Here is a 17028-nt window from a genome sequence, read left to right on the forward strand (position 1 = left end):
ATCCTCTTGTTGGATTGACTCCTTTATTATTATATAATGTTCTTTTTTTATTTCTTATTATAGTCTTCGTTTTAAAGTCTATTTTGTCTGATCTGAGTGTGGTCTTCCCTGCTTAATTTTGGTTTCCATTTGCATGGAATATCCTTTTCCCGTTCCTTTACTTTCAGTCTGTGTGTGTCCTTATATCTGAAGTGAGTCTCTTTAGGCAGCATATAGCTGAGTTTTGTGGTTTTTATTCCATTCAGCTATTCTGTGTCTTTTTATTGGGGAATTTAGTCTATCTACATTTAAAGTAATGATAGATATGTACTTATTGCCATTTTATTAATTGTTTTCTGGCTGTTTTGTGTTCCTCTGTTTTGTGTACTTTTAAAAAGATTTTTTGAAATAACTTTATTTTTTAATCTCACCCTTTACAAGTTTAAATTTTGGGGCTCCTGGGTGGCTCAGATGATGATTAAGCGTCTCACTTCAGCTCAGGTCATGATCTCCAGGTTCATGAGTTTGTACCCTGCGTTGGGCTCCCTGCTGTGGAGTGGCTCCCACAGAGCCACTTCAGATCCTCTCTCTCCCTCTCTATGCCCCTCCCCGGCTAGCATGCTCGCTCGCTTGCTCTCTCTCTCCCTCAAAATTAAATAAAAACTAAGAAAAAAATTCTTTTTACTGTTTAAATTTTTTTGATTTTTGCAAGTAAAGACAGTTTTACTTCTTTCTATTTTAAATACTTTTGATGTCTTGCCTTATTGAACTGACTAGCACAGCCTAGTACAATGTTGAATGGAAGAGATGAGAGAGGACATCCTTGCCTTGTTCCTGATATTAAGTCTTCATCAGCATGTTGTTATCTATAGGTTTTTCTTAGATGCTTTTTATCATTTTAAGGAAGTTCACTTCTGAGTTTGCTTGTGTGTGTTTATATGCCTATAGAATATTTTGCTATTGTATTTTGTCCAATTTTTTTCCTGTTAATATAATGAATACATTAATTTTCAAATAATAAACCAGCCTGAGATAAACCACAAGGTTATGATACATATGCTTGTAATAAACTGCAGTATTTTGATTTATAAGATACATATTTAGTCATTTTGATGACCAAATATGTTTCTTGTATGTATTTAGTCTTCATCCATGGTTCCTGGGTCAAGACTTCTAAAACCCTTGGAATTTCATGTGATAAGAGCTATAAAGGTCTTTTGTTAGGTTTTAATGAGTTGACTTTGGATGGACTGGTTGCCAGGAGAACCAACTATGTGATCCCTGTAGAGTAGAGGGAAGAGGGCTGAGGGTTAAATCAGCCACTGACCAATGATTTAGTCGTGACTGTGATGTGAAGCTTCCATAAACCCAAAAGGACTCAGGTCAGTGAGGTTCCAGGTTGGTGAACATGTGCAGATGTTCTGGGAACAGATGTTCCAGAATAGTGCACACCTGGATAGGAAGGGCATTGGGAGATCTTCATCCTTTCCCCATAGCTTGCCCTGTGTATTTCTTCATCTGGTTGTTGATTTGTATCCTTTAATATAATGGCAAATATAATTAGTATATTTACTGAGCTCTGTGAACTGCTCCAGCAAATTAATCTGTACCAAGGAGGAAGTTTTTGGAACCCTCTATCTGAAATCACTTGGTCAAAAGCACAGGTATCTGGCCTGGAGCTTGCTACTGGCATCTGAAGTGGGGGCTGGAGGACAGTGTTAACTGAGCCCTTAATATGTAGAATCTGATGCTATCTCTGGGGAGTGTCAGAATTTAGTTGAATTCTCAGACACCCTGCTAGTGCCTGAGAATTGGTTGGTGTTGTGAGTGGGGGACCCTCTCCCATGTTTGAATTGGGTCTAGGAATCCTCCCAAAATTCATGTTGGTAGGTACATTATTGGATTAGATTTGCTTAAATTGTGGTAAGAATTTTTGCTTCTGTTCATGAAGGATGTTGGTCTGTAGTTTTATTGTAGTATCTTTTTTTTGGTTTTGGTATCAGGGTAACGTTATCTGTTTTTTTTTACAGATTAGTCTGCTAAACTGATGCTGTCTGAACAGCATCATTTTTCTTCTTAAAGAAACACTTTTACATTTAATGGTAGCACAAATCTCTTGATGAAAAATTCTTTTAATTTTTTCTTTCTTTTGGTAAAGATTTTATTTTTAAGTAATCTCTCTATCCAATGTGGGGCTCAGCCCCCCAACTGAAAGATACTAGAGTTGCATGGTCCTCCAACTGAGCCAACCAGGTGCCACTCTTCCACCTTTTGTATATCTAAAACATCTTTTACTTTGCCTTCATTTTTGACAGATACTTGCAGTCAATAAAGAATTCTAATTCCTCTAAGAGTACTTTTTGACTTGCATAGTTTATGACACGAAATCCCTGTCATTCTTACCTTGTTCCTCTGCAGATAATGTATTGTTTTTTTCTTGGCTACTTTTAATTAAGATTTTATCTTTATCAGGGTTTTAAGCAGTTTATTTATTTTTAGAGAGAGAGAGAGGAGAGCATGAGCTCTGGGGAGAGGGGCAGATGGCAAGAGAGAATCGTAAGCAGGCGCCATGCTCCATCCCATGACCCTGGGATCATAACCTAAGCAGTAATCAAAATTAGGCACTCAGCCCACTGACCCACCCAGTCACCCCTTAACCAATTTATGAGGAGGCTTGATGTAGTTTTTTTCATGTTTCTTGGACTTTGGGTTTGTTTTTCCATGTTGCCTCTGGCTTCTCTTCTTTAAGGTCTCTGATTACTATTACATTGGGCTACTTAAAGTTGCCTCATGATTCATTGATACTGTGTTCATTTTGGGCCTGTTCTAATGCTGTATCTTCCAATTCATTAATCTTTGCTTCTGCATTGTCTAATATGTCATTAATCCCATTCCATGTATTTTTATCTCGGATGTTGTTATTTGTTATTAGCTCAGATTTTCCTTGCTGGAAGTTTATTTTTATGTGTGGTGGTTTTTTTTGTTTTTTGTTTTATTTCCCATTTGTCTTCTTACTACTTAACTTTTTTTAGCTTCTTGAACATATGGAATACTGTTTACAAACTGTTTAAATGTCTTTGTTACTGCTTTTTTCATTTGTGTTACTTCTAATCTGTTTTGATTGACTTTTGCCTGCGTTATAGGTCCATATTTTCCTCCTTCTGCATATTGTTTTGATGGAATGTTTGGCTGTTGTTAATTTTCATCACTGTCTTGGAGCAGTTTGATTATGATGTGACTTTACATAGTTCTTCTCATGTTTCTTGTGCTTGAGTTTGTTGGGCTTCTCAGATCTGTAGGTTTATTATAGTTTTCATCAAATTTGGGATAATTTCAGCAATTTTTTATTTCAAACATTCCCCTTCCTCCTTTTTCTTTGGGATCTTCACTTAAACTTGTATCATGCCACTTTAAGTTGTCTCACAGCCCACTTACACTCTGTTTATTATTATTGTGTTTTTTGGAGTTTATTCTGTGTTTTTCACTTTGGACAGCTTTTCTTGTTAGGTCTTCAAGTTTATTCATCTTTTTTTCCGCCATGTCTAATCTGATTTTAATTCTATCCAGTGTATTTCAAATCAGACAATGGATTTTTCATCTCTACAAGTTTGATTTGGGTCTTTTAATTTTTTCCTTTATTTTTTTCTTACTGCTTTGTCTTTGTCATTCAGTTTGATAATGTTTCTAGGTGTGATTCTTTTTCATTTTTCCTGCTTGGGTTTATTGTATATGTCAAATCTGTAGATTAATATTTTTCTGTTTAAAACAAATTTAGGAAGTTTCTCACTGTTATTTTTTCACAGAGTTTTTTCTTCTTCCTCACTTTGAAACTTCTACTGGGACACTGAGGTTGTCTCTTTTTTCCTTTCTTTAGATTTGATAATTTTTGTTGATCTATCTTCATATTTACTGATACTTTGTTCTGTCATCTCAAATCTGCTCTTGAACCCATCTAGTGAATTCTTCATTTCAGTTATTATACTTTTCACCTGTAGGGTTTTCATTTACGTATAAGTATAAACACAATATCTCTCTGTTCAGATGGCCTGTTTATTGAATAATTACCCTCTATTTCCTTTAATTCTTAGAATATGGCTTCCTTCCATTTTTTGGACTTGTTTCTGATAGCTGCTTTGAAGTCTGTGTCTGCTAAGTCCAATATCTGGGCCCACTGAGAATTAGTTTCTCATGACTGCTTTTTTCCCTAAGGATGGATCATACTTCCCTGTTTCTTTTATCTTCTAATGTTTTGTTCGAAAGTGGACATTTTAGATAATATATTGTAGCATCTCTATATCCTTTTTTCTTTCATATCTTTCCCAAAGTTTGTGTTTGATCATGTTTGGACAGCTTTTAATTTTTTGTTTATTTAACTATTCGAGAAATATGGTTGTATGGTTGTGATACTATTATTTCCTCAAATAGGTTATAAGCCTTTTGTGGGCCAGACTGTGTTTTAAACAAGAAGACTCTTCCACAATGCTAACTTTAGTCATCATGGTCTATATTTAAATACTTAATTAAATTTTCTTTAGAAAACCAAAACTACTTTATTGCATTTTGTTAATAGCTATGGAGGAACTTTTCCATAATTAGACCTACCATAATTCCAGGCAAGGACTGATTTGATATCTATTACACGTGGGAATGAATACATATGGATGAACTTATTTTTGAAACTCAAAAGAGCAAAGCTCATTTTCCAATGTTCAGGAATTGTTTATGCTCTATATGTGTATAAACAGGCAGAGGCTCTCAACTTTTGGAGGCTCATTTATAGAACCAAAAGTGTTTTACTTGGAAGAAATAGGGTAACCATTAGTAATCTTTTGGTATTAATAATTAAGTCACATTAACTCCAAGAGACCAGAATTAAAATTAAATATTCTTGTTTGGTTAGACCACTACATTTCAGATTTATTATAATAATTATTATTTTAATAGTTTGTCAATAGTGATTAGAACAAGATACTCATGTTTTGCCAAGTCCATTGAAAATAAGTAATTAGGGGAAGTTGTGACATTTATATATTAACAGAATTTTTAAATTACATACTTTAAAGAAAAGGTTTTGTAAATACTTGATTCTTATTTGCTTTCCCATTTCTAGGTATGCCATTGCATTGGCCTTAAGGGAAAAACAGCGTGTAATATTCACCAGCCCAATTAAGGCTCTGAGTAACCAGAAATACCGAGAAATGTATGAAGAGTTTCAAGATGTTGGTTTGATGACTGGAGATGTTACTATTAATCCTACAGCATCTTGTCTTGTTATGACCACAGAGGTAATTTATATGGTGCCTCATCCAGTCTTTCTTTTTAAATTTAATTAATGTATTTATTCACTTAGAACACCTAATGCGTTTTTACTTGCTCTGTATAAACAAAATGTAATGCTTTATTTTCTGGGATTTACTTGACAGGGAAAAAAAGTTCGTGTTAAAGGTCTATTTTTAGTAATTACATAAATTTAGTTGTAAATTTTAATATTTCTATTATTTGTCATATGATATAGATTTTTTTCACCAAATTTTTTTTTTTAATTAAAAAACGTTATTTTTTGAGAGAGAGTGCACTCGCAAGCAGGGGAGGAGCGGAGAGAGAGGGAGGGAGAGAATCAAGCAGGCTCCACACTCAGCACAGAGCCAGTGGTGTGGCTTGATCTCACAAACGTGAGATCATGACCTGAGCTGTAATCAAGAGGCAGACACTTAACTGACTGAGCTCCCCGGGTAGCCCCGTCAGTTTGTTTTCATGTCACTGACAATAAGTCTTTAAAAATATTTGGTGAGGGGCACCTGGGTGGCTCATTCGGTTAAGCCTCAAGACTCTTGATTTCGGTTCAGGTTATGATCTCATTGTTTGTGAGGTCCAACCCCTCATGGGGTTCTGTGCTGACAGTGAGGATCTGCTTAGGAGTCTCTCTCTGCCCCTCCCCCACTCTTACCTGTGTGTGTGCTCTCTCTCAAAAAATAAACGTTAAAAAAAAAGAAAATAGAGTTTTGTATACATAGTTTCATATAAGTAGTGGCTTTTCCTTCCACTTTTTATTTTTGTATCTTAGTGTTGATACAAATACATAAATAAGTTCTTTTAAAATGCCCAGTTTAGTTTCCTCCCATAATAGCAGTTAAGTTTTACTTAAAACCTATGTGTTTATATCGTATGTTTTGAATACAATCAGTTATCTTTGCTATACCAAGTACTTTCATACGTACTTGATTTATATCCCTGCATTTTATAAGGACATGGTACAACAGAGTGTAAATTAGCTTCTGGTCTGCAGAGTCAACCAAAAACTTTGCTCACTTTTCATTTTGGTTCCCAAAGTAAGTTTCCATTCTCAAAACTTTTTCCCATGTGTGGAAGATTTTCTTTAACTCAAAAATCAGGATACTGGTTGCCAGAGAGCATCCATGTTGTGAGATGAAGTAGAAAAAAATCAGTAAACAGCATAAGGTACCATGTGTTGGATAGAAGATAATTTTAAGTTACTCTCATATGCTACATAGTGTGGATCTTGTGATGAGTGTTGTATGTACAATGAAGTGGCTTCATACTTGAGATATATGGAAATAGGAGTGATAATTCTCTCCATGGATTGTACCTGATTACTAACTATTGAAAAGCCATTTATTTTGGTTTTATGAGAGAAGGAATATTATTTGATTTATGAAATGTATTTAAGATGTAATCTAAAATTATTTTAATACTCCTATTAAAAAAGCATTTCTAAAATTTCTTGTTAGAAAGAACTTGTGTCACAATTTTGTGAAATCATTTATATTTTTTTAGATTTTGAGAAGTATGCTGTACAGAGGTTCTGAAGTTATGCGAGAAGTTGCTTGGGTCATATTTGATGAAATTCATTACATGAGAGATTCAGGTATATTCTGCCATGTTGTTGAGATGTGTGCCATGTATTTTCCTTAAGAAAGGCATTAGGAATTTTGAAGAACTAGTTAAATTTTGCTTTGAATTTTCATGTGGCTAGAGTTCTAATAGATTTTCCACTACCTTGTGAGAAACATGATATAATACTTCAGATAGGATCTCATTTAACTTTAGTTTCTTAAATAGTAATCAGGTAAGAAAAAATGCAAATTCATACAAAACAATTGGAATTAAAACTAGTTTGTTTTTAATAGAGAATGCTCCAAAATAACTGTTAAAGAATTTTTAAAACTTTTAGCCTACAGAGTTAACTTTCTTGATTTTTCGTTACTATTTAGTTTTTAAAAACTAAGAAATGCATGTTTATAGTAAAAAAAAATACTAAGGATTATGAAATAAAAATGAGAAAAAATTATAATTATCCCTTTACTTGAACTATTACACTATTGTAAGGACTAGTAGGTATACTTGGACTTTTGGGTGGAGCTGGGAGGGCTAATGGTTACTTTTAAAAGTTAAATATTTAGTATGTACACAATTAAAGTAAAATTCAGTTTTTATTTAAACTAAAATACTGAGTTAACTTGTATTTGTAGTGCAAGTAACAAATTCATAAAAGTAAGTTTTGAATAGGTCTGTTTTGGTTTTAAAATTCTGAATCCTGGGGGTGCCTGGGTGGCTCAGTCAGTTGAGTGGCTGACTTCAGCTCAGGTCATGATCTCATAGTCCGTGAGTTTGAGCCCTGCGTTGGGCTCTGTGCTGACAACTCAGAGCCTAGAGTCTGCTTCCAATTCTGTGTCTCCCTCTCTTTCTGCCCCTTCCCTGCTTACTCTGTCTCTGAAAAATAATAAACATTAAAAAAAAATTTTTTTTAATAAAATTCTGAATCCTGTATTGATACATTTATTTTAGAGGAAAATTCTCACGCTGATTTTTTTTTCCATTTAAATAAAAACTGACATGATTTTACTGCTCATTAAATCTTTCATATCTAGAGATCATGAGGGTAATTTGGATGAAAGTTGCCTTAGAGTAAAGTAACAGTGTGTCTTTGAAATTTGTTGCTGTATAACTTTTCTAAAAGTTATTAACTTTGTTTTCTTAAAATGAAATGGAAATACTGTTTCCATTGTCATGGGACTCTTATGCTGTGTGAGAAGGTTCAGTCTGGAGCTACTCCAGAGGCTGTAATTGTAGAGTACATTGTGCTTTTAGTGATTTAGTCTCCCACTTTTCTACTGGGTAAATTGACGGTAAGAACCATAGTAGTTTTCAGTAGGGATTTGTAGCTAAAAATATTTGTGTAAAGTGGTCTGCATTTCTAATTAATGAGCTTGGGATAAGATAATTTTAGATTACTTACCAATAAAGTGACTCTGAATTCCAAGGTATATTTGTTTTTTTTTTCAGAGCGTGGTGTTGTATGGGAAGAAACTATTATTTTGCTTCCTGACAATGTCCACTATGTCTTTCTTTCGGCTACTATTCCAAATGCCCGACAGTTTGCTGAATGGATTTGCCATTTACATAAACAGGTATTTTCTTTGTTTTTTGAAGTCTTCAATACTTAAAATGTTAAGTTGTGATTGCTATCTTATATACTTTGTTCTTGATACCGCCCTAGAATTAAGAAAACCTTTTAATGTGAAATTACTTCTCAAGTCAAGCAAGCTCTTCAGAATCAACTGACTAGCTTTTTACAAGTCTGTATTTTTTTTTAAGTTTATTTATTTATTTTGAGAGAGACAGAGCATGAGTCGGGGAGGGGCAGAGAGAGATGGGAAGGTGGGGAGAGAGAATCCCAAGCAGGCTCTGCGCTGTCAGCACGGAGCCCAGCGCAGGGCTCAAACTCACAAAACCGTGATACCATCACCTGAGCTGAAACCAAGAGTTGGAAGCTTAACCAGCTGGGCCACCCAGGTGCCCCTTAAATTTGTATTTCTGAGTGCCATCGTAAACCCAATATATTAGCATCTCCCGGAGTAGGGTCTTGGGAGCCCTGACTTTTAAAAGCTGCCAAGTTGATCCTGGTGGTCTGCCAGGTTTGGAAACTAATGCATTCATAGAGTGAGCCCTCTGAGAAGAGAATTTCCTCTAAGACCTCAGTACCAGGAAAGAGCTGGGCATTTCCTGAGCATGTGATATGATTTTTCTGTGAACACAGTCACATGTTTTCCTTTTACTTTTGTGGTCCAACTTTTGCAGCAGTATAGGGCCTTATGGCAAACATTTGTTTATGTGTACTAAATTTATTCTTGGTTTTGTTTTCCTGCCCTCATTTTTCCTTTGTACCAATATTCTTACAAAGTATTATCTGTTCATAAGGTCTCTAATTGTGTTTTTCTAACACCTATGTTGCTTCTGTACAATAGAAACCTAGTGGATCTTCAACCTGCTGATTTAGTAAAGCTTTGAAAACTCACTTTGGGTCAGAAAAGTCCCATTTATCTCAGGGAGCATTCTGTTTCACCATACCACTGCAGTGTAGTAACAGGCGTCTTCTTTAATTTTAGTATCACAAGTCTAGGGTATGAATCCAAGGTCTTTATTGAAACTCAAATCATATATCTGGCCCTAATTAGGGTATTGATAAAATTGAATAGATGGTAATGTCATTTGAGAGCTGATTTTTCCACATTTTTCTCTTGCCTTGTTTTAAAAATTTTTAGTTTTTCTCTTTTTGGGATGTTGAATTCAAAAGTGTATTTCCCCAAGGTCTTTTACTTAGATCAAATACACAGTATTATTTTGAAGAAATTAAATATTATATGCCTAATTGTTTTTCATTGTTTTTACAGCCTTGTCATGTAATTTACACAGATTATCGGCCTACACCACTGCAGCACTACATTTTTCCAGCAGGGGGAGATGGCCTGCACCTTGTGGTTGATGAAAATGTAAGGGAGTAATGGTGATTCTTAATCTGTAGTGTCAGGGTAGAAGTTCACTTTTTCTTTCTTAAGTAGTTTTATAGTCCAGAATTGTTGGGTTTGTGTGTACTTGTATTTCAAAAATTATATTTAAGACTTGTGTTTGGTTCTCTGTTTCTCTTGTGCATGAATTAAGATTTTTCTTTCCCAGTATTTTAAAATGCCTGGAGAATAGGGACTTAGGATGTGTTTCAGATATGTTACGTTTTGCTTTACCCCCTTTTAATACCTCTTTATCACCTTTTATTGTACCTTACACACAACTTTATTTTGTATTTTTTGTTTTACAATTTTTTTAATTATTTTTGAGAAAGCACGCCTGTGAGCAGGAGAGGGGCAGAGAGGGAGAAAGTGAATCCCAAGCAGGCTCCAGGGTCATTGCCCACAGGGGGCTCCTCTCATGACAGTGAGATCATGACCTGAGCTGAAATCAAGGGTCAGATGCTTAACTGAGTGAGTGAGTGAGCCACCCAGTGTCCCTGTACAACATGTTTTAACTCTTTTAGTGACCTTTGTTATCATTATCGTATTAAATTATTTTTATTTTGAGGAAGGTTTGTTTGGAGGTATGAAAAATGTTTGGATTTTGGTTAAATCTTATTGAAGTAATGTAGAAAAATACTTGATTCCAGGGTGACTTCAGAGAAGATAATTTTAATACTGCAATGCAAGTACTTCGAGATGCTGGTGATTTGGCAAAAGGAGATCAGAAGGGGCGAAAAGGAGGAACAAAAGGTAATTAGAAATTTTGTTAACTTTTTTCCCTCAGGAAGCTATATAAAGATCTAGATAGTAAATGATAAAATTGGATAAAGTTTCATCTCTTTTTCCTATATGACATTAATTGAGATATAATTCACATACTATACATTTCATCCATTAAAATGTACAATTTAATGGTTATTGGTATATTAACAGAATTATGCAATCATTAATGTAGTTTTTTTATTGAGATATAATTCATATACCATAAAAATCACCTTTTTTAAGTGTACAACTCAGTGTATTTTAGTATATTCACAAACTTGTGCAATTACTATCTAATTCCAGAACATTTTCATTAACTCAGAAGGCAACCCTGTATCCATTAGCAAGTATTCCTCATTTTTCCTCACCTCTTCCCGCACCCCTCGGCCTTAGGCAGTCCCTAATCTACCTTCTATTTCTTTTTTGCTTTTTGAACATTTCATATAACTAGAATCACAATTTGTGTGTTTTTTTTGCAGCTTCTTCTTTCACTTAGCTTGTTTTCAAGGTTCATTCATTCTATAGCATATGTCAGTACTTCATTCCTTTTACAGTCAAACGACTTTTCATTATATGAATATGCCACATTTTATTTATTTGTTATCAGTTGTTGAACATTTGGGTTTTTCTCTTTATCGCTTATTGTGAATGGTGCTGTAAATATTTGTGTTCTGTAAGTTTTCATGTAAGCATACGTTTTCTTTTCTCATTGAGCATATACCTAGCAGTGGAATTGTTGAGTCATATGGTATTTCATATGTTTAAATTTTTGAATAACTGCTAGATTATTTTCCAAAGTGGCAGCTCCATTTTACATGCCCATCAGAAGGGTCTGAAGTTTCTATTTCCTCCACATCCCTGCTAGTATTTACTGTAATCTATGTGAATATAGTCATCCTAATGGAATAAAGTGGTAACTGAGGGTGGTTTTGATTTACATTTGTCTCATGGCTAATGTGGTGTTCATTTATCTTTTCATGTGCCTATTGGCTATTTGTATATCTTATTTGGAGAAATACTCAAAATCTTTTGCCAATTTAAAAATGAAATTGTCTTGTTGTTGAGCTATAAGGATTCTTTGTATACTCTGGATAGTAGACCCTTATCTATATTTTCCCATTCTGTGGTAATGTGGTCTTTTCACTTTTTGTTGGTGTCTTTTGGGGCCCCTGGGTGGCTCAGTTGGTTAAGCGTCTGACTTTTGATTTCCACTTAGGTCATAATCTCATGGTTTGTGAGTTTGAGCCACACGTCGGGCTCCACACTGACCTTGTGGAGCCTGCTTGGGATTCATTCTCTCTCTCTCTCTCTCTCTCTCTCTCTCTCTCTCTCTCTCTCTCTCCCCCTCCCTCCCTCTCCGTCTCCCTTTCCCTCTCTCTGTCTCTCTCCCTCTCCCTCTCTCTCTCTCTCTTCTCTCTCTCCTCGCTCTCTTTCTCTCTGCCCTTCCCCTCCCCCCTTCAAAACAATGTTTTTAATTTTGATGAAATCCAGTTTATGTTTTTTTTTTCTTTTGTTATATATCATACCTAAGAGTGCTTTGCCTAATATCATATCTTGGAGATTTACTTCTATATAGTTTTTAAGAATTTTATAGTTCTGTATTTTATGTTTAGGTCTATAATCCATTTGGAGGTAATTTTTACATATGTTTATATACTCTTTTTGCAGGACCATCAAATGTGTTCAAGATTGTGAAGATGATTATGGAAAGAAATTTTCAACCTGTAATTATTTTCAGCTTTAGTAAGAAGGATTGTGAAGCCTATGCTCTTCAGATGACCAAATTAGATTTTAACACAGGTACTATGTAATTTCAGCATAGTTTTAATGTTACGTGTAAATGAGTGTATATCTGTTTCTAGTAAGAAGATCAATATGTTGTGATTAATCTATTGTGTATTGCTAGGATATGCAGTTCCCCCTACAGTCACAGTAACAAGTACTCATTACCTTTGTAAAATCTTTAAAAAGACTTTGTTTTATTCTTTCCTTCCTTTCCTTTCTTTTGTTTTCTTTTACTGGGAGGTTTAAAGTACATTGCTCTGTGTAAAATCCAAAGACTCTTACTGAAAAATACTAGAATTAGATTCCCTTATACTTCATTGCCATAAGCTCCTTTGCTTTGGGGATTTTCTGTGTGACTATGTAAGGTTAGGTATCTTGGTCAGATCACTTTCTATATAGAAAGCGCTATGGTTTCGGGGCGCCTGGTTGGCTCATTTGGTTAAGTGTCCAGCTTCGGCTCATGTCATGATCTCACAGTTCATGGGTTCGAACCCCATGTTGGGCTCTGTGCTGACAGCTCAGAGCCTGGAGCCTGCTTCGGATTCTGTTCTGTCTCTTTCTTTGCCCCTCCCCGCTCACACTCTGTCTTCTCTCTGTTTCTCAAAAATGAATAAACATTAAAAAAGAAAACAAAGTATTGTGCTTCATTCTTCTGGAAATCCAAACCAGGAAGGCTTGACCTTTATTTAACTGTGGTATAATCTTTTGAATAAAGTAGGTACTTGTATTTAATTAATAAATTATTCCCACATATTATCTGTAAATGTAACTCAAAGTCACACAGCTAGGTAGTAGCACAGCCTATCCAAAAATTCAGCATACTGAATACCAGCCCATTTATTATTCATTTCATCCTTTTACATATGTAATCTTGTATTGTGAGGAGTGAATAATATCCTCAGTCATCCAAAATCAAATGTCATTTGTATTACTTTCATTACCAAGGCACAGAACTAAACCCATGCATTTTAGGACTGTTTTTTTACTTATCCATAAGCAAAGTGATAGTAACAGATAACCCACATAAACTCCTAAAGTTAGTAATATTTTATTTTATTTTATTTTATTTTATTTTATTTTATTTTATTTTATTTTATTTTATTTTATTTTATTTTATTTTATTTCAACGTTTATTTATTTTTGGGACAGAGAGAGACAGAGCATGAACGGGGGAGGGGCAGAGAGAGAGGGAGACACAGAATCGGAAACAGGCTCCAGGCTCTGAGCCATCAGCCCAGAGCCTGACGCGGGGCTCGAACTCACAGACCGTGAGATCGTGACCTGGCTGAAGTCAGACGCTTAACCGACTGCGCCACCCAGGCGCCCCAGTAATATTTTATTTTTTAATGGAGAAATTGCTCTGCTTAGAAATGTTTTCTTTTAACTGCTAATGCTGAATTTGCTTAATGTCGCAGGGTCATATATTTAATTGAGCAAATATATATATTGGCTTCCTATTATTTAGTAGATGCTATATGTGAAGGCAGTATAAAGGTTAAGAGCATATGCTTTGGAATTGCTTCTCTAACAGTTAATAGCAGTTTCCATCATTTGGAGTTAGTCTCACTTTCCTCAGTAGTGGATAATAATAATCCCTGTGATCTATAATTGTTAGTCTTAAATATTGGATATATGGCACTTAGTGTAGTTTTTGTTATTTTTATAAGATAGTACTTTTATTCATGGATAATTTCTGTTAGATATATTTTGAAGGGCAATGAATTTTATTAAATGGTAATTTTTATCCACTTTCCCTTTTGACTGCCTTAAATACTCTTTTATTCTTTATAGATTTTTATTCTTTGCAGTGTGTGAGGTTTGGTATCACTGATTCATTTAGATATTTATGTACCTTTGAATTTTTTCTTAGATGAAGAAAAGAAGATGGTTGAAGAAGTATTCAGTAATGCCATTGACTGCTTGTCTGATGAAGATAAAAAACTCCCTCAGGTATGATTTAGTGTCCCTAGGTGTGGGTATTAAGTGTGGTAGGGTACTTTCACTTTGCATTTCTTGGTTTTGTTACTATATATTGCACTGTTTATGCACTGCTTTAAATATGTTGCGTTGTACCCAGAAATAATACCTTGATTTTTATTTTACACTTCTGAAAAGATGACAAAAGGAAAGATTTGCTGCCTAAGGGAACTAAAAACTAGCATGGTCTGGAAATTACTGCTTCAGTTCCTAATACTACAGAATTATTAGTGCTAGTTTTAAGTCACTAAATTTCTTTATTTAGAGAGAGAGAGGGAGGGAGGGAGAGAGCAAGTGCCTGTGCAAGGGGGAGGGGCAGAGAGAGAGAGAGAGAGAGAGAGAGAGAGAGAGAATCCCAGGCAGGCTCTGCATTGTCAGCAAGGAGCCTGACACAAGCCTCAGGAACCAGGAGATGATGACCTAAGCTTGAAGATCAAGAGTAGGACACAACTGACTGAGCCACCCATGTACCCCAAGTCACTAAATTTCTTAATTCATAGGACCACCAAACAAAACACCTAATGAAAATCATGTGTTTAGCAAAGAATTTAATGTCTACTCTGCTTTTAATCCAGTGGCTTCTCTTTTGACTATTGGAAATGCCTGGAATTTCTAAAATCTACTTATGACTAGGTGCCCCTCTCAGAGGTTCTGGTTTCATTGGTCTGGTGTGTGTTGTGGTTGTTAGAATCTCAGAAGCTCTTCAGGTGATTCTAATGTGCATCCAAACCTGAGAACTCCTGTAGTATGACCTGATCTATGAAAATTTTGTTTTGTGAAAAGAAAGTTCAGAGGTCAGTCGTACTCTGCTTATAAATGATTGCTCTGATATATAAGGGATTTATTGTAAAACTGCAGTAGGATGTTTAAAATAGTATTTAACTTAAAAGATGTTCTTGTAATTTCTCTTCCAACCTGAATTACTAGTATTTGAGGGCTGAGCTATGTCTTGATACATTTTTGTTACCTTAGCATAGTTCTAATAGTAGACATGTAATGCCATTTGTTTAAGTGCTAATGAGGATGAATTCTTCAGTAATTCAATTGTTTTTAGGTGAAGTACATATTTATATTGAGTATGCCTTGTGTTTATTTATTTTTAGTAGGAGCTGGCTATTATTTTTTTAAGTTTATTTTGTGCAGATATAAATGTCCTTATGACTTAGTTTTTGGGGACAAGGTGAAGTGATGCTGGAAAATTTGAATGAGGCAGCAGTGCATATATGAATTTTATTTAAAATATATCATTCACATTAAGGAAAGCTAGGACAGAATTATGTTGAGTTTTGAGTTTAATAATCTGGGAATATGGGTTTAGTTTTGGCTTTTATTCTGAAAAGGTTATATAACATTTCTTTGAACAGCCTTCTTTCTTGATCACACATTTTTCTTACTTCGGTTTAACATTTTGATGTCCTTTTTCTGTACATTATTGAAAAATAAACATTGTTCCAAACATAGGTCGAACATGTACTTCCTCTTTTGAAGCGGGGAATTGGTATTCACCATGGTGGCTTACTTCCTATTTTGAAAGAAACTATAGAAATTCTCTTTTCTGAAGGATTGATAAAGGTATGATTTTATTTTTATTTATTATGCCTTAGAATTGTGTCATATGGACAGTTTGAAAATTATTATTATTTTTAAGTAGGCTCCACACCCAACATGGGGCTTGGACTCAACGACCCTGAGATTGAGCTGCTTGCTCAATTGACTGAGCCAACCAGCTGTCCCAACAGTTTGAGAATTATTTAGAACACTGTTTCTAGGCAGCTTTACATATATGTGCATACATATGAATGTATAAAATATGTGAAAAATGTTTAAAAGTAAATATTTACATATATATGTTTTTAAACTAGGTCCTGTGGAATGACTTAAATACTGAAGTTGATTTTTATATGTAGTGTTATACTTCATTCAGGTTTATAGGTAAAATTTTATTGGTTTTTCTTCCTATTATTCAAGTAAGAAATGGTAACACTATACAGTGTGGGGTTTTTCAGAAGGTGCTATTTAATTATCAGAAATGGAATTGATTCTTAGTGGACTCCTTTCTATATACAGATTAAAACAATTAGAAAAGACAGGAGAATTGCTGGTAGACTTACAAAAGAGTTTTTCAAGATATGCTATTTTAAACTGCAGGGAGTCTAACTTAATTTTAAAGGTTATGTTGATGTTTGGACCCAAAAATAAGGTGTTTAAAATGGGAAACAAATTACCAAAATGTAGTCATAAACCTGCATATGACTCATAAGTTATCTTATGTTTAATGTTCAGGTTAGAATTTTAAAAATCAGAGTTCTGAGAATCTCAGCACTAAGTAGAACATTTAAAAAGTCACATTTAAGAACATAACTTGGGAATTTTAGATAAAAAATTGGTTACTATTTATACCTGGGTCCTGGTAAGGCCCTGTTGATGTTCTTTTGTTGATTATTGTTGAGGCTAATTTTAAAGAATCTTTTCTTAAAAATTTAAGTGATATTTGGTGGTGGTAAAAGTCAAATAGAACTATTGCAAATAAAGCAAAAAATGGAAGACCGTATTCCCCTTCACTTCTCAGGAATACCCATTAACATACATACAAATAATACAGGACTTTAATTTTATTTCTTTATTTTGAGAGGGAAACAGTCCGAGAGAAAGAGAGAGAGAGGAAGAGGGAGGAAGCACTAGTGGGGGAGGGAGAGAAAGGGAGAGAGAATTCTAA

At 34.7% G+C, this 17028-nt stretch overlaps 1 protein-coding gene across 1 annotated transcript in view; it reads left to right on the forward strand.

The window, feature by feature from the left end:
* The window catches only part of MTREX (Mtr4 exosome RNA helicase), a 106608-nt gene that overhangs the window by 15260 nt on the left and 74320 nt on the right, over nucleotides 1–17028 (forward strand). Inside the window, exons 6-13 of the mRNA XM_047086584.1 lie at nucleotides 5090–5264; nucleotides 6775–6865; nucleotides 8284–8408; nucleotides 9672–9770; nucleotides 10436–10538; nucleotides 12219–12350; nucleotides 14206–14285; nucleotides 15774–15884. Of these exons, the coding sequence (XP_046942540.1) occupies nucleotides 5090–5264; nucleotides 6775–6865; nucleotides 8284–8408; nucleotides 9672–9770; nucleotides 10436–10538; nucleotides 12219–12350; nucleotides 14206–14285; nucleotides 15774–15884 (916 nt within the window). The remainder of the gene's footprint in view (nucleotides 1–5089; nucleotides 5265–6774; nucleotides 6866–8283; nucleotides 8409–9671; nucleotides 9771–10435; nucleotides 10539–12218; nucleotides 12351–14205; nucleotides 14286–15773; nucleotides 15885–17028) is intronic.

The sequence above is a fragment of the Lynx rufus genome, unplaced genomic scaffold, assembly GCF_022079265.1.
Source record: "Lynx rufus isolate CCGP_SWC_20201006 ecotype Redwood Valley unplaced genomic scaffold, mLynRuf1.p SCAF_1, whole genome shotgun sequence".
Taxonomy (NCBI): domain Eukaryota; kingdom Metazoa; phylum Chordata; class Mammalia; order Carnivora; family Felidae; genus Lynx; species Lynx rufus.